Source organism: Callorhinchus milii, unplaced genomic scaffold (genome assembly GCF_018977255.1).
Source record: "Callorhinchus milii isolate IMCB2004 unplaced genomic scaffold, IMCB_Cmil_1.0 Scaffold8, whole genome shotgun sequence".
Classification (NCBI taxonomy): Eukaryota; Metazoa; Chordata; class Chondrichthyes; order Chimaeriformes; family Callorhinchidae; genus Callorhinchus; species Callorhinchus milii.
Window position 1 is genome coordinate 12,345,898 of NW_024704749.1, and position 26,374 is coordinate 12,372,271.

The 26,374-nt window shown below is 42.1% G+C and overlaps 1 protein-coding gene and 1 non-coding gene across 6 annotated transcripts in view; one reads left to right on the forward strand and one right to left on the reverse strand.

Moving 5' to 3' along the window:
- fbrsl1 (fibrosin-like 1) overlaps window positions 1–26,374 on the reverse strand; it is a 387,345-nt gene that overhangs the window by 262,089 nt on the left and 98,882 nt on the right. For all 5 annotated transcript variants that reach the window (XM_007901766.2, XM_007901763.2, XM_007901762.2 and 2 more), the window contains exon 2: window positions 13,933–14,133. In XM_007901766.2, coding sequence (XP_007899957.1) covers window positions 13,933–14,133 — 201 coding nt within the window. The remainder of the gene's footprint in view (window positions 1–13,932; window positions 14,134–26,374) is intronic.
- On the forward strand, window positions 3,504–3,575 carry trnae-cuc. The gene has a single exon. It is a non-coding gene; the product is annotated as a tRNA-Glu (tRNA).

The window sequence follows — 26,374 nt, forward strand, 5'->3', positions numbered from 1 at the left end:
CTACATCAAATGCAAGGATTATTATTATTATTTTATGCTATCTTGTAATTGCCCTGCAGTGACTTCAAATGTAAGAGGCTGTGAAGTACACGCATGGAGCTGGTGCTGAACAACTGCCCATTCACCATGCCTGATGGAATCCACACCACTGCGGCAACACAAAAACTTAAGTACATGGAAACTCATAAATGGTTTCAAATCAATGCTAAATTGTAACATTACTGACTATTGTTCGGAAAAGGTCCACACAAGCCAATGAGATAAAAGGCACAACCTACACTGAAAGCAAGCCAACTTTCAGCAAGCCAACTTCAGGGACAAAAACATTAGCGGGTATCATCAGAGGCAACAGTGCTGCCTCCAGAGAGGGAAGAAAGCTTCTCAGAGATGAAAAGGAACTCTCCTGCACAGCTATACTTCTCCACCATACAAACATTTGAAGGCTGTGAAGTGGTCCATGCTGAAGACAAACTAAACTAGCTAGCCTGACACAGTATTGGGCAACAGATTGCTGGATTCCGCTGTGCGCTTGAAATACTTTTTTGTCTCAGCTCATCTGTCGAAGCAAAGCCGTCTGGACAAGACAGCACAATCTCATGCTAGCAGTCCCTCTGTGCTGCCATCAGGTTATATGTAATGACAGACAATGCTGAGGATTGTATTATCTTTATACAACACACTGCCTATAAAAAAGGTCTGGTTAGAGAAGGTGGGAAGGCACAGCCACACGTCCTCAGTTGTCATGGTTTCGAGAGCCCAGACATCTCGGAACAAGGCCCATGTTTCTTTTTGTCTATTTTATATTGCTATCAGGAGAATTACCATGTACCACAAAGTTATGGCACCCTGCTCCTTTCCTTTTATAGCCCCCATCAGATTTACTGGGAGTTCCATCAGCAGATAAAATGCCATAAAAATCTACTGGTTTTAAATGATGTAGGGAGTTATCGCTCCACAATCAGAATAAAAGCAATTTATCAAGACAATATTTCTGAAAGGAGAATCTACATTTCACTTTATGAGCAGCAAAAGATAAGAGAGTATACTTCCTCAGGCCTGGATAGCATTGTATTGTTCATGATGGAGTTCAGAGAGTTCAGACCTGAACATCACTGGTACAAAGCCCAATTAACTTTCAAAGTTAAATGTTGGTCAATATACTTAAAACTGAAAAGTCAGCATAAGTACTGCATCAGTCTACCTTCCACTACCATAAGCTTCTCCAAACAGCACGGAGCTCAGTCAGAATGAAAAATGTTACAACCTCCTTGTCTGGCAGCCTTTTTCATTAAGAAACATGGCAATTTGCACTATGTGTAAACCATGTGTAAAAATGTTTTTTTTACAAGATGCCCTAAATCATAAAATTAAAAAATTAGCAAGCGATTGATGTTAAATTCATAATTATTAAATGGTTTTCACTTATGGTAAGTTTCACATTTAAGGGCAAAGTGCATAATACATCAGTGTTCCACAGGCACTCATACTCTAAGATTATGTATTAGCTATTAATAAGTTGCACACAGAGGGATTTGCACAGACCTGTACACAGAGATGCTCTGCAGACAAATGAAGCACATCCAATGGCTTCAAACAATCAAAAAAACACAGAATACGAGTGAATTGCAAACAATAATCCAGATCACGTGCTCCATAACGTAAGTGAGAAGCAATGAAATGTTGACCTGCCACAGCATTTATATGTTTGTCACGTGACAGCACGTCTTAAAGCAGTTACAGAATGAGCTTAATCAGATCAAAGTGACAAAGAGGAAAAAGCCTCCAAACAACATGTAGGAAATTCATTACATTTGGGAGAGGAAATGCAACAATAAATCACTCTGGAGAACTCCACTTTTCCTACAAATAGCAGTGGCTGGGGGGGGGGGAGAAAGAGGGGGCCTTTCCTTCACTCCTGTTTGAATCAGAGGCAGACATGGCCTGAATTAATGACTTGATTGAAAAAGGGCTGGCAATCTGGAAATAAGCACTGAAATTTGCTACACGTAAAAAGGAAAGAGGAAAATAAAAAAAATCAACTGCAATTTCTGAGTGGTTTAATAGGGCTGGTTTTCCTGTGCTTTATAACAGTGATTAGTGTTGATGGCTCCTTAAAGTGTCAGTCACAACATTTGCTGCATTAAATCGTAAAGTTTGATCATTCAGCAGGGTTTCATTCATTCTCAAAGCCCTGCAATAATAATAATGGTTTGAAATGTTGCACAGAAAGAGGATTATGTAGACTTGACTTTTTTGAAATTGTATTGGTTTGTCAAATAGAAAATGTCTTCAGCAAATATGACTTGTTAATAAGAAGTCCCATCTGTGTTGTAGCACAGCAATAACAGTATTGCAGGCTGCCAGACTCACTTTGATGAAACGTACACTGTGAGGATAAACACCATTCACTGCTGCCACAGTGACCTAGTGGGAAAAGGAATCACCTTGTGAAGCATTAAACCATACAGACCAGAAGGCCACAGTTTCAATCTCTAATCTTTGCAGAGTTAGTTGATCTCAGTTGAGGTTGCAACAATCAGCCTTCGTCTCCCTCAGTAAAGGCGGGAGGGTCGAGAGAAAACATCAGTGCAGTGTATCTGATCCCAACTGAGTAATCCCTGCGGCAAAGCCTACATGCTCAGATGAGACGAGGGTGTGTCTTGGCTATCATGGCTGACCAGCCTGCTGATACTCACTGTCGAGGCTAACACATGAATAATGTCCGCTGAGATGGAAGGTTGCTGATGCTCTTGGATGGTAACTCCAGCAAGAGTCAGGCCTCCAGCAGGGAAGGAAAGGAAGTTGGCCAAAAAATAGGCCCTGAATTATAATAATCAAACATTCAGAAACATTCAGTGTGGGTAATTTATTTGGCAACAAACAGTCCAGTGGTGCAGAACATTGTACAACTAAGTGATTGTTAAACCGAGGTTCCATCTGCCTGTTCAGGTGGATGTTAAAGACCCCCATGGAACTATTCGAAAACAGAAGGGAATTTCTCTTTCCTGGTGTCCTGGCCAACAATTACCCAAATAAAATTGGTTACTAACTCCATGGCTGTTTATGAAACATTGCTGCGTGCAAATTGGCCTCCCACAAAACACAATCAATCCACTTTACAGTAAATCCTGTAAAGCGCTTTGAGATCTATCGACGACGTGATACAATGCTGTATCAAATGCAAGGATTATTATTATTATTATTATAGCACACTGTTGTAAATCTACACTGCTACATACACTAAGCTCCTAATCAGATAAGGATCATTCAGATCACTTTTCCATGCCTCTCTGTGGCTTAATACAGATCCAGACTGGAAAGAGGCCTGGGAACAAGATTTAATAATCCTTGCATTTGATATATCCTTATCACATTATCAAAAGACAAATTGCTTCACAGGACTTACTGTCAGGTTTAACAACCGGGTATTTGTAGGCAAATGGTTGACTGTTGTTTGCTCACAACTAAATGCGCAGTACAGAATGCAATTATTGGCAAGGAAGAGTCCTGTAGCTCAGTGGTTAGAGCACTCGCCTCTCAAGCGAGAGACCTGGGTTCGATTCCCGGCAGGGCAAAAGCTTGGGTAAGTTTCCTTACTCCATACGCCTAATAATAAACCCTCAAGAAAAAAAAATAATAAATTGGTCACTTCAATCCATGACCGTTTGTGGGACACTGTTGCGCGCAATTTGGCTGCCGCATTTCGCCCACGAGTATACAGTCAATTCATTTTATTCTGTGAAACGCTTTGAGATGTCTCGAAGACATGAAAAGCTCTCTATCAAATGCAAGGATTATTATGAAGAGTTAAAACTGATCTGATTGTAAGTAGCTCTAAATTAATCTTTAAATACTGAAAAGTTTTTAGAGAACAAAGGTGTTTAAAATTAAAGCACAGAAGTAGGCCATTCATCTCATCATACCTGTGCTGGCTCTATGAAGAATACTGTCCTCTCCCACACTAGGCTCTGCGACCCTACTTGCCCAACTCCACTGGCTTCCCATCTCACAGAGGATACAGTTCAAGATCCTGGTCCTCACCTACAAAGCCCTCCATGGTCTTGATCCCCCCTACCTCTGCGACCTCCTAACCCCCTACCATCCTGCTCGCTCCCTCTGCTCAGCGGGCTCCGGCCTGCTTCACGTCCCCAGCCTCACTCGCCCCACTATTGGCGGACAGGCCTTCTGCCACTCTGTCCCCACCTGCTGGAACTCCAGCCCACAGTCCCTCTGCCTCGCCCCCTCCCTTGCCACTTTCAAGACCCATCTAAAGACCCTTCTCTTTGACCGTGCTTTTGATCTCCCTGATTCCCCCTCTGCCCTCCACCCTCCCCGACTCTGAACCCCAGCTCAGATCCGAAACTCTGTCTGTCCTGCGCCTTGGGACGTCCTCCCGACGTGAAGGGCGCTATACAAATGTAAAATTGTTGTTGTTGAATTAAGATAAACCCATTAAGCCTATTCTCTCTACCCTATCGTGCTCCCTTCGAAATGTGAAGTTGATTTTACGCCAGTGTTTTAGGCTCCCATTGTCAAGCACAATGAATGCTTGGACCCAGACCTGCTGCCAGGCGTCAATCATTGCTAAATGATGCACAACAGCAACACAGGTCGTTCCAACCTCGTATTTCCCCCTTCCGTAATCTCTCGGCTGAGAAATGACCGTTCACTCACTCTTTGCCTGTCTGCCAGCTTTCAGATTCTGGTGGCCACCATCTTCCAAGAACATTATGTGACTTAGATATACTGCAGACAAAAGGTTTTTTTGGTGAGCTGGGAGTCGAGTCTGACACATGCGGAAACCCATCACTGTGCTTAAGAGTATCCAAACCAAACAGAGAATTCCATGTATCCCACTTACACATGGAAAGTCCAGAGATAGATAGTTAGAATGGAATGTGCACTCTCTCCCTCGTCATACCTCTTTTTGGAGGAACCTGTACATCTGCGTTTCAATGCAATAACATTTATCTATACTTGCATAAAATATAATGTGTAGCCAGAGTTATGAATATTAATGTAGACACGTCAATTCCCAGGCCTTCACCTGGACAGCAGTTTGACTGAGCACTCAAACATGAGAACCAGTTGTTTCAGCTTTTGATATCCAACAAAGCAGGTCTGTTGTAAACCGCTAAGCCACAATTCAACAGGCTGCACTTTTTTGCAAGACACTGAACTTGTATTGATCTTGTAAGTACCTAGTTTCCGAAACTGTGGCAGAGCTGATTAAAACTCTTGCTGGTAGCTGTACAACAGTGACACTTCCTCCCAACGGAAAAGGTTTTTCTAAAAGCTAATTATTTAGACTGTCTCTCCCTTGTGGTATGACCACAAGTAATTGAAACAATCAAATGAAAATCTCCAACACTTGAAAATTCACTCCAGCGACTGAGGTCATCTTGACATTATTAGAATTCGGGTAGAAGCCCATCAGATCAGAAGTTAACGAGAAGCCAAATCAATTACTTACATAATCCATTTGGTAAGCTTGGGAGTGGGGAGGGAGAGGCAGTCAGCCACAATTTACACAAGAAACATTCTTGGTTTTAGAAAGCCATGCTTCAGGTATGTGATCATACACATTACAGCAAATATAGCAACTTTTAGGATTGAAAAATGACTATCTTCTAATGTCAAACATGTGGGGATTTCTAACTTCACAGTGGACAGCTTCAGGATGATGTCAGTTGCTGTATGTTTTCTGGTGGTTATGAGGCATGATCTACACTCGTTTCATTCAGTAAGTGAAAGTGATCAGGAGCAGGAAGGGTGATCTGTACTTTCAAAAGAACATTTAATGTAGTAACTTTCACGTCAGAAGAACCTCTCAAAGCATTTCACTGGATTTTACGAAATAGTGCAGTGACTGTGTATTTTGTAACTGCATGCTCCTTACAGCACAAATCAGAAGTTGAGGGTGGTTCTCCACACGTGTAACACTCGGATATCAGATGTTTTAATGTCCTCGAGCAGAACATTAAAACATGGTCCCCGTCCAATGGACCACCCAAGCATTTCAGTCTCAGGTTCTGAGCAGTCAGTCTGCACTGCAATCCCAGTGGTGCAAAGTAATGCACTATTAGAAGCTATCTCAATCAAAATGGTCAGGACTTTTTTGGCCAATTCACCACACATTAGCAATGAACATCAGTAATGGACAAGTAGAAGAAAAATAAAAGTTCTCGTCTGCAACAAAACAAATGAAAACTGAAAGTGGATCTCCAATCGTTCCCCCCATTTCCAATCCTTTCATTCTTTTGCAGCTGCTGCACGTGCACTTATGTGGACAGATTCATCGCAAATTTTGCAGAAAGATTAACAAAAACAAGATTACATTTGTATAGCGCCTTTCACGTTGGGAGGACGTCCCAAGGCGCTGAATGGGCTGCCTAATGAGCAGCAGGCACCTGGAGAAGGGCTTTTATTCATTTATTAACAGTATTTTACCAAGCCTCCCCCCCCCCTCCCCCCCCCCCCCCCCCCGCCCTCCCCCTCCTCTGCTCCCGTCCCCCCCCCCCCCTCCATCGTGTCCCCAGCCCTCGCCCGAGCTCTGAACCTATGTGCTTCGCCCTCTCCTCTTCAGCCGCTTCAAACTCCTCTGGACCGGACGCAGTGCTTTTTTCTCTGTTTTATCTGTTCCCCTTCCACCTTCATGAGGAAGCAGGTGGACAGGAAACAGATTCTAGCATCTCATGTACAAGCCAGAGCACCAACAAAGTGAAACACGCAGAGCAATTTTTCCCAAAACAAATCGTACACAGAAATACAGACGCAAAGCGATGACATTTTTAACCCTCCCATATGGGTATATGAATGAGGGACAAATTCATGCTGGAAAGTCCCTCCACAATCAACGCCTTGGAACGTCCTCCTGACGTGAAAGGCACAATACAAATGTAATTTGTTGTTCTGGTTTCATCAAAAATGTTTTGTGGAAGAGTGGTTGAACCACAGGAGCAGGAATTGTGTCATTTTTGGGCAATGCTCACCAATGTAATAAACCGTGGTCAGGAATAATCAAACACTTTCCTACATCATAAACCTCTCCCTGTCCACTGATACTGTTCCCATCCCATTAAAAACGGCCGTCATCACTCCTATCCTTAAAAAACCCTCCCTGGACCCATCTCTACTCTCAAACTACCGCCCCATCTCCAATCTCCCTTTCCTCTTCAAGGTCCTGGAACAATTGTTGCTTCCCAGCTTCACTCCTTCCTCTCCAGCCACTCACTTCACGAACCCCTCCAATTGGGTTTCCGTGCTGCCCACAGCACAGAAACAGCCCTGGTCAAAGTGACAAATAACATTCTGTCCATCTGCGACTAGAGTTCCCTCTGCTTCCTCGTCCTCCTTGACCTCTCTGCTACCTTCGACACCATCGACCACTCTATCCTCATCCAACGCCTCACCTCTCACCTCAACCTTCACGGCTCTGTCCTTAACTGGTACAGATCGTACCTCTCACACCGCCTCCACTTCATCTCCACAAACGGATTCTGCTCTAGCTCCAGCACTGTCTTGAGGGACGTTCTTCAGAGCTCTGTCCTTTTCTCTGTCCTCCTCTTCAATATCTATATGCTCCCTCTTGATGACATCATCCGCAGGCACCTCTCTGCCTCCACCCTTGATTCCAGGACCCACTGCTGTCCTGACAGAATGTCTGTCAGACATCAAGTCCTGGATGAGAACTAACTTTCTTCAGTTGAACGTCAACAAGACTGAGGCTCTCCTGATTGGCTCCCGTCAGCGCCTCCTCACCTCAGGCACTGACAGCATCACCATCCATGGTTGCACACTCTACCTTACTAAGCCAGTCCGGAACCTTGGCTCCTTGTTTGACCCTCAACTATCCTTTCTAGCCCACATCTGCGCCATGACCCGCTCTGCCTTCCTCCACCTCCGCAACATCGCCCGGCTTCGCCACTATCTCACACCACAGGCCGCTGAAACCCTTATACACGCTTTCATTCCATCGAGGCTTGACTATGCAAACTCACTGCTTGTCGGCTTCCCCAACTCTTCCCTCCATAGGCTACAGATCATCCAGAACTCCGTGTCCTCTCCCACACCAGGCTTTGTGACCCTATCACCCCCATCCTCACCCAACTCCAATGGCTTCCCAACACACAGAGGATACAGTTCAAGATCCTGGTCCTCACCTTCAAAGCCCTCCATGGTCTTGTTCCCCCCCCACTTCTGCGACCTCCTAAACCCCTACCAACCTGCTCGCTCCCTCTGCTCAGCGGGCTCCGGCCTGTTTCACATCCCCTGCCTTACTCGCCCCACTATTGGCGGCCGGACCTTCTGCCACTCTGCCCCCACCCTCTGGAACTCCATCCCGCAGTCCCTCTGCCTCGCCCCCTCCCTTGTCTCTTTCAAGACTCATCTCAAGACCCTTCTCTTCGACTCTGCTTTCGATCACACTGGTTCTCCCCTGCCCTCCACCTTCCCTGATCCCAAAGACCAGTTCGGGTCTGAAACTCTGACTGTCCAGCGCCTTGGGACATCCTCCTGACGTGAAAGGTGCTATACAAATGCAATTTCGTTGTTGTTGTGTCCTGTCTTTACTGAATGTATCACATAATCATCTCGGGGGGGGGGATAAGCTTTCTGGATTCATTCAAGAAGCCATCGGGTAAGAAAAAAATCTTAGTTTGCAACATTTTCTTCCTTTTCCAGTTTCTCATTCGAACCAAGACGGCTTATTCCCAGGCACTTCTGCCATATCAACCACATTCCCTTCGCCTTGCTCCCTCCCTTGCCTCTTTCAAGGCATGTCTCAAGACCCTCCTCTTCGACCGCGACTTTGGTAATCCTCCTACCCCTACCCTCCCTGCCCTCCACCCCTCCTGTTCCTAAAACCCTGCTCGGGTCCAAATTCCTGACTTCCCAGCGCCTTGGGATGTCCTTCCAAATGTCATTTCTTGTTATTGATGCTCAACTTTCACCTAGGACGTCAGTGAAAGAGCTGCCTAACCCACCACCCTCCCCTTCTCACCTCAAAACATCATGTAGGGAGCACGAACAAACACATCAATTGGAATTTAACTTCCAGGGTTTGTAGATTCTGCGTTGCTTAATACAACCAACCTTTCAATTTCAATAAATTTGGAGTGTGACTTGATGTTGAACAGAGAAACTCCAGCAATAACTCTAAGCTGACAGCTACTGGGATAACATTCTGGTTTAAGGCCATTGTAAACTTCCTTACATTTACTTCCTCCATTAGTTGAACTGCACACACTGTCCTTCAAAAACAGCTCGCCAAAACCATGACCAGCGTGGAGAGAAAGACAAATGTTTATTTTACCTACCAGACATCTAACAAACAGAACTACACTTCTGAAAATGGCTTGTAGCCTCAGCTGTCTGCAAAATCCATGATCTCATCTAATTCAACAACCAGAAAGATGATTTCCCCATTGGAATAAGAAATAACAGTTAAAGTCAAATTATTCTTAATTTATCAAATTAATCATAATTCCCCATTATGAAAATTTTTTTTACAACAACAAATCAAAACCATTTAATATTCATTAGAATAAAAGTTGTTTTAGACAGTCACCAAGTGTTAAACATTCTTAATTCTGTGCCATCCAATTGGACACAACATTTTCTCTGCGCTCCATAATAAAGTAAATAGACATCGCGCTTGATACAGCATTTTAAAGCATCTCACCCACTTCACACAATGATCCAGTAAAAGTATAACAGCCCCAGCTATACACAAAGCCTGTCATACATTGCAATTACTGAAGGTACATGGTACAATGCCATTCACAACATCCTGCACTTGAAGTGCTGAGAACCGGGTTGACTTACCCAGTAATTGAATTCCCTGCAGTTGGGAAAGTCTGGGGGATTTTAATCCATCTCCTCTCCACCTAAGATCAAGAGGCTTGTGTGGAGATGAAAGGCATAAACCTGTGTCTAACCTCTAGGTGGCACTGAACTTCTTGCATCAACTTATAACACCAACACTTGTGAAAAATACGTGAATTATTTCCATTCAAGAAGGATTTTGCTGCAATTCCTTACGAGAGTCATAATGTCGCCTGCTTCCCAAAGAGACTGTAAATCATTGGAAACACTACTAACATTTCAACAGTTGTACAGACAGAAAACCAGGGGCTGGATTCCAATCAGCACTTAGTTCCAAGGCTGGCCAGTTCCTTTGTATTAAAGTGAAATGTCAAATGATCTTCATTTCTCTCCTAACCTACATTTATCCCCAAATACAAATAAACTGGCAGTTCATCTCGCTGTTTATGGGAACATAAACAGCGAGATGAACTGTATGTCGCAGATTGGTTGCTCCATTTACCTATATAGTATAACATTTTAATTTCAAACCAATTAGATTTTGTAAAATCCTTCAAGTTTTTTTTAATGTGGAAGACTATATAAATGCATCATTATTATCAGTTCACTATTTTTGACAACTGTGTGTGTATCGCATATGACCCCACACATCAAATATACTAAGAAGAGTAGCAATTGTGTTCTATCGCACATCCTCAGGAAATGAAGGCTTTAACTTCTCCAATTAATGGACATAAACAGCAACAATGCATTTGGCACAAAGGAGCAGGTTGGTGGTGTATCCAACATTTAGTGTTAACAACAACAGCAAATTATAATTGTATAGCACCTTTCACATGTGGAGGACGTCCCAAAACAATTCACAGTGAAACAACACAGATAAAGCTCCAGGGAATCAGACAATAGTTTTTGGATCACTGGGATCCTGCATTGGACGTATTTAACCTCTGAAAAAATTGTTGTTGCTGACGGTGACTTTCATTGTGCCACTAAACTGCATTCATCACTACAGGAATGATGCATAGAATTATACAGCACAGAAGGAGGCCATTCGGCATATCTGTTTGAAAACAGCTATCCAATTCAATCCCACTTCCCCGCTCTCTCCCCACAGCCCTGCAAACTTGTCCTCCCCAAATATGCATTGATGGATAAAGAGCTGAGCGAGAAGAATCAGAATATCTTTTAAACATTTTTCCACTGCAATACTCTTGATGCTTTTTGATACGATTTCAGTGAAATGGGTGAAATGTCTCAGTGAAAATATGAACCACATTAGAGTCCGACCAATGGTTCAGTGGGCTAATGTACCATGTTGGTATGATAGTGCACCACTCATCCAGGGAGCCCACAGGTTCAATTTCATTGGAATTAAACTAGCCAACCTCAGCCAACGTGGCAATGAGGGCTCTCTGCCCTTATTCCAGTCTTTGTGACTCCTCCAATAAGTTTTCTGGAGCCCATGGGAATGGGGATGGCGGCTTTTCCTAGTAAAATATTCCAGAGGTTCTACTGGGCAGCAACACCTAATGAATTGTGCTTCAAAATGAGTGAATGTTCCCAGAGCAGAGAGGGAACCTTTGGAAAGTCATACATTACTTCAAGTTAATATCAATTAAAAAATTGTTTCCTTTGAATAATGTAGATACAAGGAGGCATTAATGAATGGTTGCACTAAAATATTTTGTATTCAAACTGAGGCAAATAACTGCAGAAATTCATATTAGTAAGTCTCCTTTAAAAGGCATTTAATAGTCACTGCACAGCAGCAATTACCTGTGAAGCACTTGGGAGACATTTTGACTTCATATAAACCGCAGGGATATAAACTCTAGGAATTTATTTCACATTGATTTGAAGTTACTTTCTCCACTTTTTGAAGGTTTCCCTGCTCCCAGGCCTCTGACAAACATAGTGCAGTGAATGCAAACACCAGCACTTGCTTGCCAATTCCTCCACCCAGGAGAGAACCCCTTCCAGATGGAGCAGCTGAGAACAGGAATGGTGGATACAACCTCTCATCCCACACCACATCACAGTGCAATGCATCGCTCTGCCACAAAGTTGCCTCAAGGGACAGCAGGACAGCATTTTCTACAGATTTCAACATTGAGTTTAAAGGAGTTTTGCATCTTCAAATGGAGCATTAAAGCAAATCAATTTTAATGTATTCAGATGTTACTTTCAGTCGAATGACCACATCAAAAAAGACAAGATACTGCCTTTCTAAGCTCCTGTAGATAAAAGCACAATGCTTCATTTAAAGCAGATACACATGATATACATCGGATGGTGACTACCTGATAAGAGATAAACATGATTCATACAAAGTTGCATGCCTTTTATCTCAAGGAACTGTTCTGTGAATATGAGGTCTATCAAGGATCCTTTTTTCCAGCGTATGAGTTCACTATAATGATCACCCAGCACTCAACAACAACAGCTTAAATTTAAGTGTTCTTCATGTGGGTAGTATCTCGGAGTGCATAACAGTGGTGGAGCACTCCTTTAGGAGTGAAAAACAAATCTTAACTGGTCCAATGAATACAAGTTCAGGATATTTTTAAGGTTATTTTATCCAATACAAACCAGTTTATTATAAATAATAATAAGAAAAATTCTTGCATTTGGTATAGTGCCATATCACATTGTGAGGACATGGATTTACAGGATTTACTGTGAAGTTAATTGACTGTATTTGTTTGCAAAGTTTAAATATTAGTACATCACAACATTCATACTAAGGGACATATTGCCAATCCACACTATTGTACATAACAGAGCTAAGGTTCAGCACCAAGCCTGATACCCAAAGATTATGAAAGTGTCATTTATTTGGTATTTACTAATTTTGAAGCATTAATGTTTTAACCATGTCTTTAATTTGCTGATGAGAAGCTGATTTGCACTTCTCTTTCCTGCAGTCAAATTGGAGGCTCACTTGTAGATGGTTAAAGGTTCCCATTCAGTTGGAGAACCCCCAAAGTTCTTAATTTCCATTCAGAGTAATATTTCAGAATGATTATCATCTCTGTTCAAACTACCATCAGTTGTCACTTGCCCTTGGCCTTCCCTTAGCACTGTAAGCGCACTCTGACCCATAGATATGGTTCTAAACGTCTCGATGAAAGTTTGCTCTTTTTTTAAGCTCACAAGAATATGTTGACAAAGGAAGTCGTGATAGTTTTTTTTAATCTAGCTTGTATATTACATTTCCTGTGTGGTTTTCCGTTGACTTCCTTCTATGCTCTGCTCCAAACGAACAAAGAAATCTGTGAAATGGCAACCATCTATCACAGACTCCTCTTTATCAAGAACATAGGAAAACAGGAATAGGAGGTCATCGTGCCCATTGAGTCTGTTCCACCAGTTTATTAGATCTTGGTAGATCTGTTAATTCCAATGCCATTGCCGAATACCTCTACTACCCAAACATCTGCATATTTCTTTTAAACATCCCTAGTAATTCTTTCTCTGCAGCTTTCTGGAGAAGAGCTTTCCATATCTTCATAATCTTCTTTGTGAATAAATGCTTCCTGACCTCAATTCTTACTATTGTAACCTATCCTTCGTTTAAAGGGAAGAGTAGTCCACTATCTAACTTGTCAATTTATTTTATTATTTTAAATATTTCAATCAAATCATTTCTTAACCTCCTTTGCTATTAAGCTCATCTTCCCAGGTATTAATTTACTGCATTTAATATGGGGGTGAACAAAAACAATTATACAATTGTTTAATCTAAATAATGATAAATCAGTCCAACTTAAGTTCACAAAATCCAAATGGAAGGACCCAAAAAAACTGGGAACAATGCCAACTTGTTTCCTTCTACCAACAACAGCCATCGAGTTTGATGCTTTGCATCTGGCCCAGAAATGGACGATGGGCTCAGAAAAATTCTGATTAATTTACCAAGTATTTGAACCAGCCACCCATTGTCACAAATATTTATATGCAAAATGCGTGTCCAGAGATCTGCACCCCTGTAGCACAAGGTGCAGTAGTGACTTCCACTGACATCTCAGACGGATGATGAGCAAAAGGTGTGATCACAAACCGCAGCTTTGTCTCCGTTACTGATGTACAAATGAAAGGGTTACAGACCTGAGTGAAGTTCTTCAGTGGAACTTTCTTCTTTGTTCGTTCTCTTCCCTGATCCCGTTCTCTGTCAGAAGTCCCATTGCCATTCTCATGCCCATTTTCACTTGGCTCTGCCAACATGCCATTTTCTACTTCCCTCGGTTTCTTCCCAACTTGTTTCTCCCATTTTTCATTCCGCTCCTGTGGTCTCAGTGCAAGATCCTTCTGTAACAACAAAATAAATACTTGAGGAAACAGATCACATGTTCCTTTTTCGCTTTCGCAAATGGTGATAGCAACTGTGACTGCTCTCCCTCATTTCTCTTCTGAATGCCAGCAACCTGGCTGTGCTTTGCCCAAATGACTATTCGGTACTTTAGTTAAGTGTGAGGTTCAGCACGATATTAGACAATAACAGACGATTCTCTGTCCTCCCCCAATATCCACCATGTTCACATACATTCCAACAATGTTACAACAAGAAATAACCTTCCACTAAATATCGTGTGTGGGCATCGATACCACTGACTCAACAGAAATAGCAATTCATCATAGATTGTCTCAAGGCACCTTCCTGATCCACATGGCTCAGAACCACACTGGACATATATCTGCCCACTGAGATGTCAGAAGCAATAGTGTTAAAAGGAAACAATTTTAAAATAATTCATTTCTAAAAATATATTAATTGCTGCCTTGATGTTAAAATCCATCAGGTTATGATAAATAATCGTGAGTTCAGAAAATGGCGACGCTTTCGGATTGTCTGCCCGACGTGAAAGGCACTCTATAAATGTAATTTTGGTGTTGTTGTTGACACCTCAGGACTCGGATAACCTGCTCTGCCTATTGAATGATCAAAGAAATAACCTCAGCCAGCAGTGCAAAATTCAACAATCAAATTCATCATTATTATCAGCAGTGTCTGTAACATGGACGCTCACATAAAGGCTTTGATTTCAAACGTTTCAGGAACATGGCATCACTATCTTCAAATGATAGCTAAATGCAAACAGTATAATCTTAAACGTGCAGTAAGTTGTTTCGCCAGTTCTCCAAACAATGGTTTGATACACTGCAAACGATAAGCAGAGCAAATGAATTATCCACTGGGCCTCCAAACTATTCTACACAGGTTTCAGCCAGGACCCTGAACCACAATCAACAACAGGAGACAGTTGTCTCAAAACACAGCCTCTCATTTCGACAGATATCTGAAAAGCCAGTATAACAGACATTCAATATTGCTTCTTCTCAAAGCAATGAACCACTTCAATTGCATAGTACAAGTCACAGCTGCCACACTGGTATGACAATGACAGAACAACATATTGCGAGTTGTACACCATGAGACGATAGCCGCTGCGTTTACATGCTCGTGGGGAAAATCCCTGCGTACTCTATTATATCAAGAAAAATATTATGCAAAACTAGATCAACATAACTCATTCTCTCTGGCTCCAAGTCAGGCTCACATCTGTGTCGCTCACAAGGCCTGCAGCAATGACGTACAAGATGCAACGTAGGAACTCCATGTCAGAAGCAGTTTTTAATCAATGGTTCATGGTGGGTTTGTTGGGTGAAGGCATCACTCACCGAATGCGGTCAGCCATACAAACCAGAAAGCCAATAGGTCCAATTCCTTGTTTGTGCTGCATTAAGTGATCTCAGATCACAACTGAGTTACATTTTCCCTTTCCTCACCTGTGGACAAAAGCCCAACTCCAGCATGCTTCTGCCACTATGGCCGACGTCAGCTAACAGAGCATAGATCACAGATCAAAACAAGGATTTAGCCTCATGACACTGAACACATGGCTCACCTTCTCAGCAAAAAAACAAAACTTAATGTTCTATTCTGGTTCAGTTATATGATTGGCATCAATTTTTAAGGACAGACTCACCTCAGAGTACTTTCCCCTAGCTCGTATAACCCAGCATCAGGCATCTTGACTGTCAATCAAGTCTAGCATTCGAAGTCTGTTCTTTCAGTTGGGTAATAAATACTCTAATTCCAGCTACCACTCTACTTACAACAAGAAGACCACTTCATTCAGGGTAACACACCCTTCCTTTAAGTGCGGCATCCTATTGAGCAGCCAACTTAAGGACTAACAACCTCTTCACAGTCTGAATTAGTATAACTGAATACCAGTGGCTACTTGAAACTTCAAACTAAACCAGTCAAATTCTGCAGTTAGAATATTAAGGGAGAACCACTGCCTACTCCAGTTGCTGCTTTCAAATAGCTTTTGAGATTCATCAGACTCCAACATTTGCCAAATCTCCAACACCTATGATAAACCTGTTTGATAAGCCTTATGTTTGTGAATGAGATGTAAAATCTGCCTTGTTCCCAACAAATTAAAACTCTTGCTATAATCTTAAATTATACCTGGTGAAACGTCAAATCTTAATGTTTATTCCTTAATGGTTTGCGAAAACCAATTGACTGAATCCCAAGACAGAATCTGTGTCCAGAGAATGTCAAACTTCCTTAACACAGTGCTCGTTCCTAAGACCCACTTCTAAGGCAGGACACTTCAAATAGAACATGCTGTGAAGGAGCCCGAGGCTCCTGCTGGGATTCCACTTAATTTACATCGAAAGCAATGGCAGCACCATGGAAACGGCAAAAGCACTCAGGAACATTTGCTTCCAAGTCTTGACTCACAACTCTCTTCCAGCTACAGACATTTCTCTATCTCTGGAGAAGCTGTGTGTAGGCCAGCAGTGCCAAAACTTTATTGCTGGCATGGGGCAGAGGGCAAGCTGATCCCTCCCATGGATAGAAAAGCTGATCCCTCCCATGGATAGAAAAGCATGTGAGAGCCCCAGGATGCATTCCTGATCTTGGTGTCACTGCCAGAAGTGGGATGTGGACCCGCTTCAATACTAATCAGATCAAGTTAACTGGAGGCAAACGTGCCATGTCACTTACATAAACTGGCAGTCCTGCAAATGTAAACTGGGTATGAAATGTCTTTCGGAGACACAGTTGCCATGGTGATGCCAATATTCACACTCATGATGAATGGGCAGCATTGTCAAATCCATTAATTTATTCCATGATTGCAAGTCAGTTTGCATGTATTATGGCACAGAAAAATCAACCTAGGAAACAACTGAAGTCTCGAGACCCTCAATGATGCCTTTCATACTGTTGTACAGGAACGGTCAAATACACTGAAAGAGCAACGTGTGACACCCATGTCTCTGGGACTTATCCATCACCAAATGATGAGGAGTGTTTAAATTCTCCTCTCTAAAGATGCCAATCTTACTCTGTTTATCTGCCCAACATTTCAGCTGAAGACATGAGTCAAAATTCACTACATCAACTCCTCATGCTTCAGTGAGTAGATAATTGATGTGTTAAATAATGTCATTCAAATGCAGAATTTGATTCTGCATATTTTCTTCCTTTTTTTCTGGGCTCTGTTCCAATAGGCAGACACAAATCTGTTACAGAAGACTAGGCCTTCTCTCCCAAGAGATTGCAGGCAGAAGAAAAATTATACTGGGTTATTAGAAGCAAAGTGGCCAAGAACGTTAGAAATACACAAGAGGGAGGCAAGAAACTACCCATCAGCTCCTTCAATAGAGGGCTCTTTAGCAAATAATACTTTCAATATTTTTACGTAGTATACACATGATCCAGCCCAATTTCAAACCACTTAAGCTCACAACAAGACGACCACAGTACAGAGGCACTATATGTCAAGAGGCTGAAATGAAATGCCTCCCTGGAGTCCTATCTGCAGGGTGAGCACATTTCAGTTCAGTTGACGAGTTTTGCACTGGATCCATCTGCAGAGAATTCCAAAGCTATTAGAGCCGGCAGCTGCAGGACAGTAAAGAGTGGTACAGCCCAATTATAATCCTGGCTCCACACAGATCCTCAGGGTACATGGGACATCTTGTTGCAAGTTCTATTTGACTGACTGTTTAAAGTTAGTGTGTGGATGTATTTGGTGGAAGGGAATAAGAAGGTTGTAAGACTTTAACTCCCAGGTTGCTTATTCCTTCAATTTGTTATTCTGATTGTCAAGAGTTGAACCATCTCTAAGCCAGGCCGCAGAATAGAGAATAGTGCTCGCTGTCCCTCCCCCCACTGACACATACATTGAATCAATGAGAAGCTTTGCTGTCACAGAGCAGCACTGATAGTAGCCAGGGAAACTGAGGCGGCTGTATGGCTTTCTTCCAAACAATGGTGCTCACCAGGAAAAGGATGACAATCATTTTTGCTTTCAAAATTCCTTGAGGAACAGAGAGAAATCACGAGCTAGTGAATCGGTAAACACAGCACAAGGCCAGCCACCGGAGTCCAAGAAGTCTGCGATTCCTGATTCCGGTAATTATAGAGCAATGCAGCAAGCATAATCGGTATGTAGCAAGCAAAGGAAACATAAATAGGAAATGTCCTGAGGGAAAGCTCAGAATGGACTCCTTGATCCCCAAAGGCAAATCAAGGGAACACTAAAGAATATTCTCTGTATCTTCCATCCAACAGCAAACGTCATCCCCAACCCCCACCCTACCCCTCCCCCACACACACTGGACGGAAATGATTATTTCCTATGGTGTATTTGTTTCACTACCAAGAAGAACTATGGTTCACTGAAGACTCGTGGGACTGAGTGTAAGATCCAATGTCAGAAGTCTAAGCCTCACTCACACGTAGTTAATCTCACTTTGTCTATTACACTACTTCTGTTACACGGTTAAAAGAGAAGTACAAACAATAACCACAAGAGCAGTGAAAGGCAAGTCAGAATAAAGAGTTAAAGTCTGCTGCTTTCCCCTCTCAGATTGAGACTGCTCGCTGCGTTTTTACACTCAGTCTGAGGGCACTTCAGAAACACCGCCCCAGGCCGAGTCTAAAGTCTCTGCATTAATTTTTAATAAAACAAGATTTCCTCCTGACAGCAGCGGGGAACTCAAATGATTTCATGCTCAAGTTCTCCGTTATACTTTCCCACCACACAAAGTGGTTCAGTCTGAAGTTGAACTTCAAGTTAAATATTAAATGTATGTATTTTTAGAACTTAACATGGTTTTCGTCTGCTGCAAATGGTCAGCATTAACTTCCTCTCCTTCAATAATGAAGTGGTTCACTTGTGGGGAATTCCTGTAGAGAGCGCTATGTTAAACTCCACCATTTAGATATTTAACAATGATGGGGATTCCCATTTGGGTGGCTTTAAGGAGGCCAGGAAAGCATTAATGAGTTCTGCTTTGGCATTCTATCTATGGAGAATTGGAGAAATTCTCAACAGTACTTTAATTTTATCCTATCCTGCAAACAATAATAACCATTGCATTTGGTCTAGCACCTTTCCCGTCAGCACGACGTCTCAAAATGCTTCACATGATTTTACTGTAAAGTGTAGTGACTGTAGGTTAAACGCAGCAGCTAATTTGATTACAGCAATGTCCCACAAACATTCATAAAGTGAATGATAAATGTTATTTAAGGGATTGTTGGCCAGGAAATCAGAAGAAACTCCCATCTCTTTTCTATTAGTGCCATGGGATCTTTAATGGCCACCGGTGCAAGCAAACGGGAACTTGTTTTAACGTCTCATCTGAAAGATGGCACCTCTGATACAATGGTTCTTCCATACTGCATTGGAGTGTCAGTCTAAACGACACAAGTTCAAAGTGCCAATTTGGGGCTTGAATCCATAACCTCCTTACTAAGAGGCAAGAGTGCTACCAACTGAACCTGGCTAACATATGAAAATAAATTTAATGTTAGCACCAGCCCCCTCTGAGGTAAGGAAGGAGGCAGTCCAGTTTGTTGAGAATAGCTTATTCTCTCTGAACAATGAAGTATAGATTCAATAAATCAAATTCAAATTGGGAGGGCAGCCCGAGGAAGCTAATCAATAAACATCGCTAATTGAAGCTTTCTGAATAATTTCAGTGCTTGACTTCAATTCCTTGTGATTTGTATGTAAGTTATTTACCACGTTTAAAATTTTCATTTCGTTAACAGAACGCCTATTGCCATTTGTGTCGCTTGCTCCATGGCTGTGTAACCAACTCGTGTGGAACAATTAGAGAAAGTATTGCACAGTTTTAGAGGTGTGACTAATCCTGGCTTTGGTGTTTGATAATTAACCTTGTACTATTAGGAACAATAATTGGGGGGTAACAATGCACATGATGACACACCTCTGAGAGTGGTTGACAGCTCTTCTCATTAGACCAGCGCCAACACGGGTGAATCAACTTTTAAGGGTAATTCCACAGCAACAAGGTCATTCCCACATTTTGCTACTTGAATTTACAATCACAATATTCTGAATGCAAATAATCTAAGTAAACTAAGGTACTGCATGTCTAGACAGCATTGGGATGGGAAGAAAGTTCAGCCAGAATGTACTGTGCAATGTAAGCTGGATTTAAGGCCTGATCAAACACCAAATACTATACAACAACAACAAATTACATTTGTATACAGCTCTGGTATAATAAGCAACTTTGCTTTCTACATAGGAACATAGGAATTAGGAGCAGGCGTAGGCCCCTCGAGCCTGGCCCACCATTCAATAAGATAATGGCTGATCTAACTGACTGTCAAACCCGCCACCCCCCAATCTAGAATTACTGCTTTCAATATCTTCAAAGAAGACACAATTAACCAACCCATTGTGTCTGTGCCTTGCCAATCATTTCAGAGGTTTGCCAAGACAATTATCTGTAGCCCAGATAGCCGCTCTATTTATAAAGCAAGTATTTATCCTCAATTGTTGTCAGCTCGGTGCCGAAGAATCAAATCCTATAAAAGTGACACTGACTTGGTGCAATCCTTGGACTTTCTAATCTAACTGGTCTAATGAGCAAGATAAACAGCAGCTCCTGCACAAGGGATAGTTAACCAGCTTAATGAGCCAAAATGGCTTGATCCCAATCCATCTGGTCAGCAGAGCCTTATGAGAAACTGCTTTAGAAAGAGGTGACAGAGAAATGGCGCGGCCGCACAAACAGCTGCTTGCCTTGTGTGTGTGTTTTTTTACAGCAGCCAACTTTCAAAATCACTGCAAAGACCGGTGGCTTTTCTGTAAACACCTTTAAAATGAGGCTCAGGGAGCTTTAAGAAAAGCAGAACCAGGCTGCAATAGTTTGGATCGGTTTCCAATCCTTTGAAAGTTTAGAAACTCCTGCTTTGTACAAAAATCTTCCAGGGTGTCCTGGAGGTTTATTTTCCCAAATTCTCGAAGGCAGAGCAAGAGAACAGGAAACTTATTGAGGATTTCTCTCCATACTCTGATACTCCCCTGGCAAAATGCATTCAATATCCAGGGATGTGTCCTTAACTAATTCTCTTTAAACTACCTAATGTTTGGGGACATACAATGCACACGCTCTACTGTACCTCTCAGATAGAATTAACTGGTAAATGTGGCCATGGCACAACATTGATGAACCGGAGAAGTAAGGGGATAGGCCAAGTGAGGACTTGGAGATGAGCCTTGCTCGGTTTTCCTCACTGCTCCTCGTTACCACTCCCCCGCCAGCCTTGAATTGGTTCTCAGTTGTACTCCCCGGTCCTGCTCCTCTTCTCCAACACCTCCTGGTTCCTGCAGTACTCGCCGGCTGGCGCCTGGGCACTCGCCGGCTGGCGCCTGGGCACTCGCCGGCTGGCGCCTGGGCACTCGCCGGCTGGCGCCTGGGCACTCGCCGGCTGGCGCCTGGGCACTCGCCGGCTGGCGCCTGGGCACCCGCCGCACCTCCCAGGCCACACAACCGTGAATGGAAACTCAAGGTGGGAAAACAGTAGAAACAAATCCATATTCTACTATTTGCTGGAACAACATTCACGCCACGACACACTGCTCTCTATTCCATTCCTGCAGACCAAATATATGGAGTATTTCACAGAATTACCATGGGATTTGTCAGATAACATTAGATTGGAGCTGGTAAATGTCCATATATTTAGGAATCTTTACCTTGCATTTTTTCATGATGTTTAATTGAGGTGTTGACTACTTGCAGTGAAAGTGAGTGTATGAAGTGCTCCTTTTCTGCAGAGCTGCAGGAGTTTTGCATGGAATCAATCAAGAAGTGACTGACAAGGCTGTCTAGTTTCATGTCAGCCCACCACCCTCTGATAAAGTGTCTGTCACTGCGCAAAGACAGTTATACAGGTTGACGCACACTGCAATGTCTGACCAGATTTTAGATACTGACAAAACAAAATTATCTTGACTTTTTTTTCACATAAAAATATCCTCCCTTGTCAAATGCCATCACTTTGCTGATTCATATGCCCGACAGCTTCACCCCAATCTCGGAAAGAGAACGCAGCATCAATTATGCTCAAAGGGGAAAATGTGGCAACAGAGGATCAACTGCTGTGTACTTTTCTGATATGCAGCCCTACCATTATATGCACATTATTAATGTTGTGAACAATTAATGGTGTTTGTTGGTTAAACCACACTATTTTACTTAGGTTCTTTCAAGTGAATGTCCATTCCACCCCCCACCTGTCCTGTAAATGCTGAAATGTGTTAGTTTGTTTCACGAGCATCGCAGTTTACCTAAGTCTCCATTCGCCAGCTGCAAGGATCGAGGGCCTCAGTCAAACCCTTCGTGTCCTCATCAGACACAAGTGCTCTTTTCAGCCAGAGGTCAGTCACCAGAGAGCAGGCTGGTGCAGAATCCCTGGTTGATTCCTTTTCTCAACAGCTACCCCCCCCCCACTGCTCTCCACCTAGCACCCTTCCCCCGAGCCAGAAACCTTAATTAAAAAGCAGCCAAGTGCTCTACACTGGCAATTCACTGGAAAATTCCACACCACTTAAACATCACACAGCAGAGTGTGCATTGAACTGAGCTCTGAACTGCTGGCCAGAAGATGATTTGCGAGGATCAAATTCAAAGACTAATGGAAATCCGTAGTATCAATATCGCACTGCTGTACCAAAACTCGAGGCAAAGCTCTAACGGTTTTGTCTGCGTGTGAAAACAATTAAATAGAGGGCAGTACAACATTACAAGGACACACACACTGCCTGTAGACAACTGTATGGCAAATACATTTCAGACTCAGAGCAGCTGATAACTTAATTTTAATTACCTAGGAAACAAGTCTAATCTCTTCAGGACAAAATGACTGACTGCAATTTCTTTAAGCGCTCCAGGATGCTACTCTGGGTGAAGGGCGCCACATAAATGCAAGTTGTTGTTGTTGTATAGAGAGAACCTGACGTCACCCACAGCAGAGGCCAGCACTTCTTCAAAGGGTGGAAGAACTGTCACCACTGATTCTCCTGCATGATCCTATGCCTTGGATCAGCTAATATAGCAATTGGGCATTCAGCAAAAGCAGCTAAGAAGCATGTTTTCCCAGAAATGAAATGAGTGGCCAAGAACAGCCCTGGATTTGCGTGGCACAAAAAAATCCAAGCAATGCTTGGCTCATACCTTATGCCCCCATTGACTAGATCAGGAAGAAGCAACAATCTAGAACAGTAAGAATAGCTTAAAAGAGGAGTTTCCAATGGTGATGATCGACTTAAGACGAAAATGAACACCAAATGAAAGAAAATAATAGAGAACAAAAAATGGAGACTAGAAGAGACCAGAATGAATTAGCTCAGATCACAATTAGAAAATAGGGCAGTGCATCAGAAACATTTTACACCAGTTTACATCACTTTTCATTGAAGCGACATTTTGTGTTTTTGGATACATGTGTTTAATCTGGAACACAGTGACAGCCAATGTAAGTATTGGTGTGAATGTGACAGCTGAGATATGTTCTCAAGCTCTCGGAAACATACTGATCCAGTAACGAACAGGAAGAAATGAATTACTATTTCACGTTTCTTCAAAATGTCTGTTGAACAGTGTGAGGCGAGACTGAGAGACTCGCATGTTCACCAGGATGATGCATCCAGTTGCCTTGACAACAGCCATTGCTCTTATTGGAATGGGTGTAAGCGCTCCCTCTACGAAGACATAAACACACCATCTCACATCCAGGAGAAAGTCTACATTACTGAGCTCCCGTTCTGTGATTTTTGTCATTACTATACATAACTATGAAGGTATGAATGTGATTCAAAGATCTATAGCTTGACAGTTTGAAGTCCAACAATTTGACTGTATAGCAGATATTTCTTCCACCAGACCTGAATGGTGCTGAAAGAACTATTTTTATCACGTACCAAAGACTTTTCATCATGTGCAGCAGGAAAAGAAATGGCTCACTACCAGCCTTTTTATCACCTCACCTCACATTGCACAATTATATTGTTCAAATCACTTAGCAAAACATGTCCACTTTATGTCAGAAGTATTGTTCTGCCAAGTCCCACAAAGATAGACAAAGAGTATTATAACTTGAATACTGGATAAAGTGCTCGATCTAATTGCCTGGAAGCAGCTGACTCAGTTATCTAATGCACTCTCCACTCAACTACAGATTTTTGTTGTAAAGACCCACCAGCGATTTGCAGTTGATGTCTGATGCCAGTGTAATTTAGTTTTACAGTTGCTGTTGGCCACAGGGCATAAAGGGGTCTGTCTATCTCCTCGACAAACACGTGTCATCTGAGGCCATAGAAAGGTCTCCCAGTCACAGCCGACCTTCAAACCTCCCCTTCAGTCAACCGCCAACTGGCCTCTCAAAATGTCCAGATTTTTTTTTAAAAAACAGTCTGTTTGATTTATAACAACCCCAGGTCAAGAAAGAAATGACATTTTTATACAGCCTCATGTTAATATGCCTGAAGGTGCATATAATAATTATTTTAAGTGTAATGACTTGTCTTTGTCGTCAAATTGGCAGGAAGCTCAGAGTAGCAAATCAACAGGATTGAACAGCCTAAGATGTTGCCATATTGATGCTGTTATTTTAGGAAATGCAATGTATGGTATCAAAATGACCAATTTGTACAAAATAGGAGTTTCAGAATTCTTTCAAAAGCACAATCTTCTCAGATAATCAACACTGAAGTGGTTTCAAAATATCATTCAACATTGAGTCTCTAAGAAGTCACATGTTCTGTGGCTAAAATCACAGGTAAAGGTTAAATCACAGGTAACTACAAAATTCAACTGACATGGAGATAAACCAGTCACTATTTTAAACAACCCCACAAATATGGTTTAACTCTCATTGTGGTTGCAATTAGGGCAAAGCAACATTTCATTATTCATCTGGATTCAATAGCTTAAAGCAACTAGTTTGGCTCAACCACAAAGGCGACCATTTTTTATACAATTTGCAATGCATTCACTAACGTCAATGCACTGCTCATGACTTTGTTACCCAGATCACAAGTACGAATTCCCAATGATACCTGGAGTTAATTAAATTGCCCTCCTTTAACCCACAAGACTCGTAACGAGAATATTTCAAAGAATTAAACACAAAACCTTTCTTTAGCTGAGGGCTTCAGGATTTGATGTATTTAGCCTGGTTTTGTGTAAGAGACTCAGGGGAAATCTGTGTATGTGCGTGTGTGCATGGTGGGGGGTCTTAGACACCAGTCTGGTATATCATAAGAAAATGAAATAGCATTGTAAAGATGCAAGGGCAAAACAAAAATCAAGTTTTAGCTTGTGGCTTAAAAGACTTCCAAAGAGCCTTTCTAGATTTTATAATCAAATTTAATAATAATACTTGCATTTGGTATAGCGCTTTTCACGTCTTCTAGACGTCTCAAAGGGCTTCACAGAATATACTGTAAAGTGAATTGACTGTATATTTGTGGGTGAAATTAAAACAAAAATGGAAATTTGAGAGATATCCCAGGTAAACATGCATTGTGCATATTAACAAACCATCAGAAATAAGTAGAGACTGCTGTACTGCCACTGCTGGGAAAGGCTATCGAATCTCACACCGAGGAGTGTCAGATGAAATAGAAGAGTTAACGTACCAAAGCATTATTGTGGGACAGGTCAGCATCAGGAAAAGGGGGATAGAAATAATAATAATCATAATCCTTGCATTTGATATAGCGCTTTTCACGTCGGGAGGACGTCCCAAAGCGCTTCACAGAACACTCTGTAAAGTGAATTGACTGTATATTTGTGGGCGAACGCAGAGAATGCAGGCGGGTGGGGGCGGTGGAGGGTTCAATCCTTACAGCACGTTGTCCCTCAGGCAGTTCATTTGCCAATCCATATTCTATTTGCTTCTCAATAACCTTTGGATATTCTTCTTTACTTGCTGTATTGTGTGTATAGCTCTCATAGCTCTTAATTCATCCTTGGTGTGTTCAGTCATCAGAAAAATACCCCCCCCCACCCAGTACTTTAGTGAGGGCTGGGTTATTGGAGGTGCCTCAATTGTTAATCAAGCGAAAGACCTGTTTATGCATGTACACGTTAATTTTCAAAATAAGGTAAGTATTGAGTATTACACAAGATAAGATTTTTAAAAACTTAAAATCTTTCTTTTTTATATGATCTGTTCCAAATCTTCACATGTATG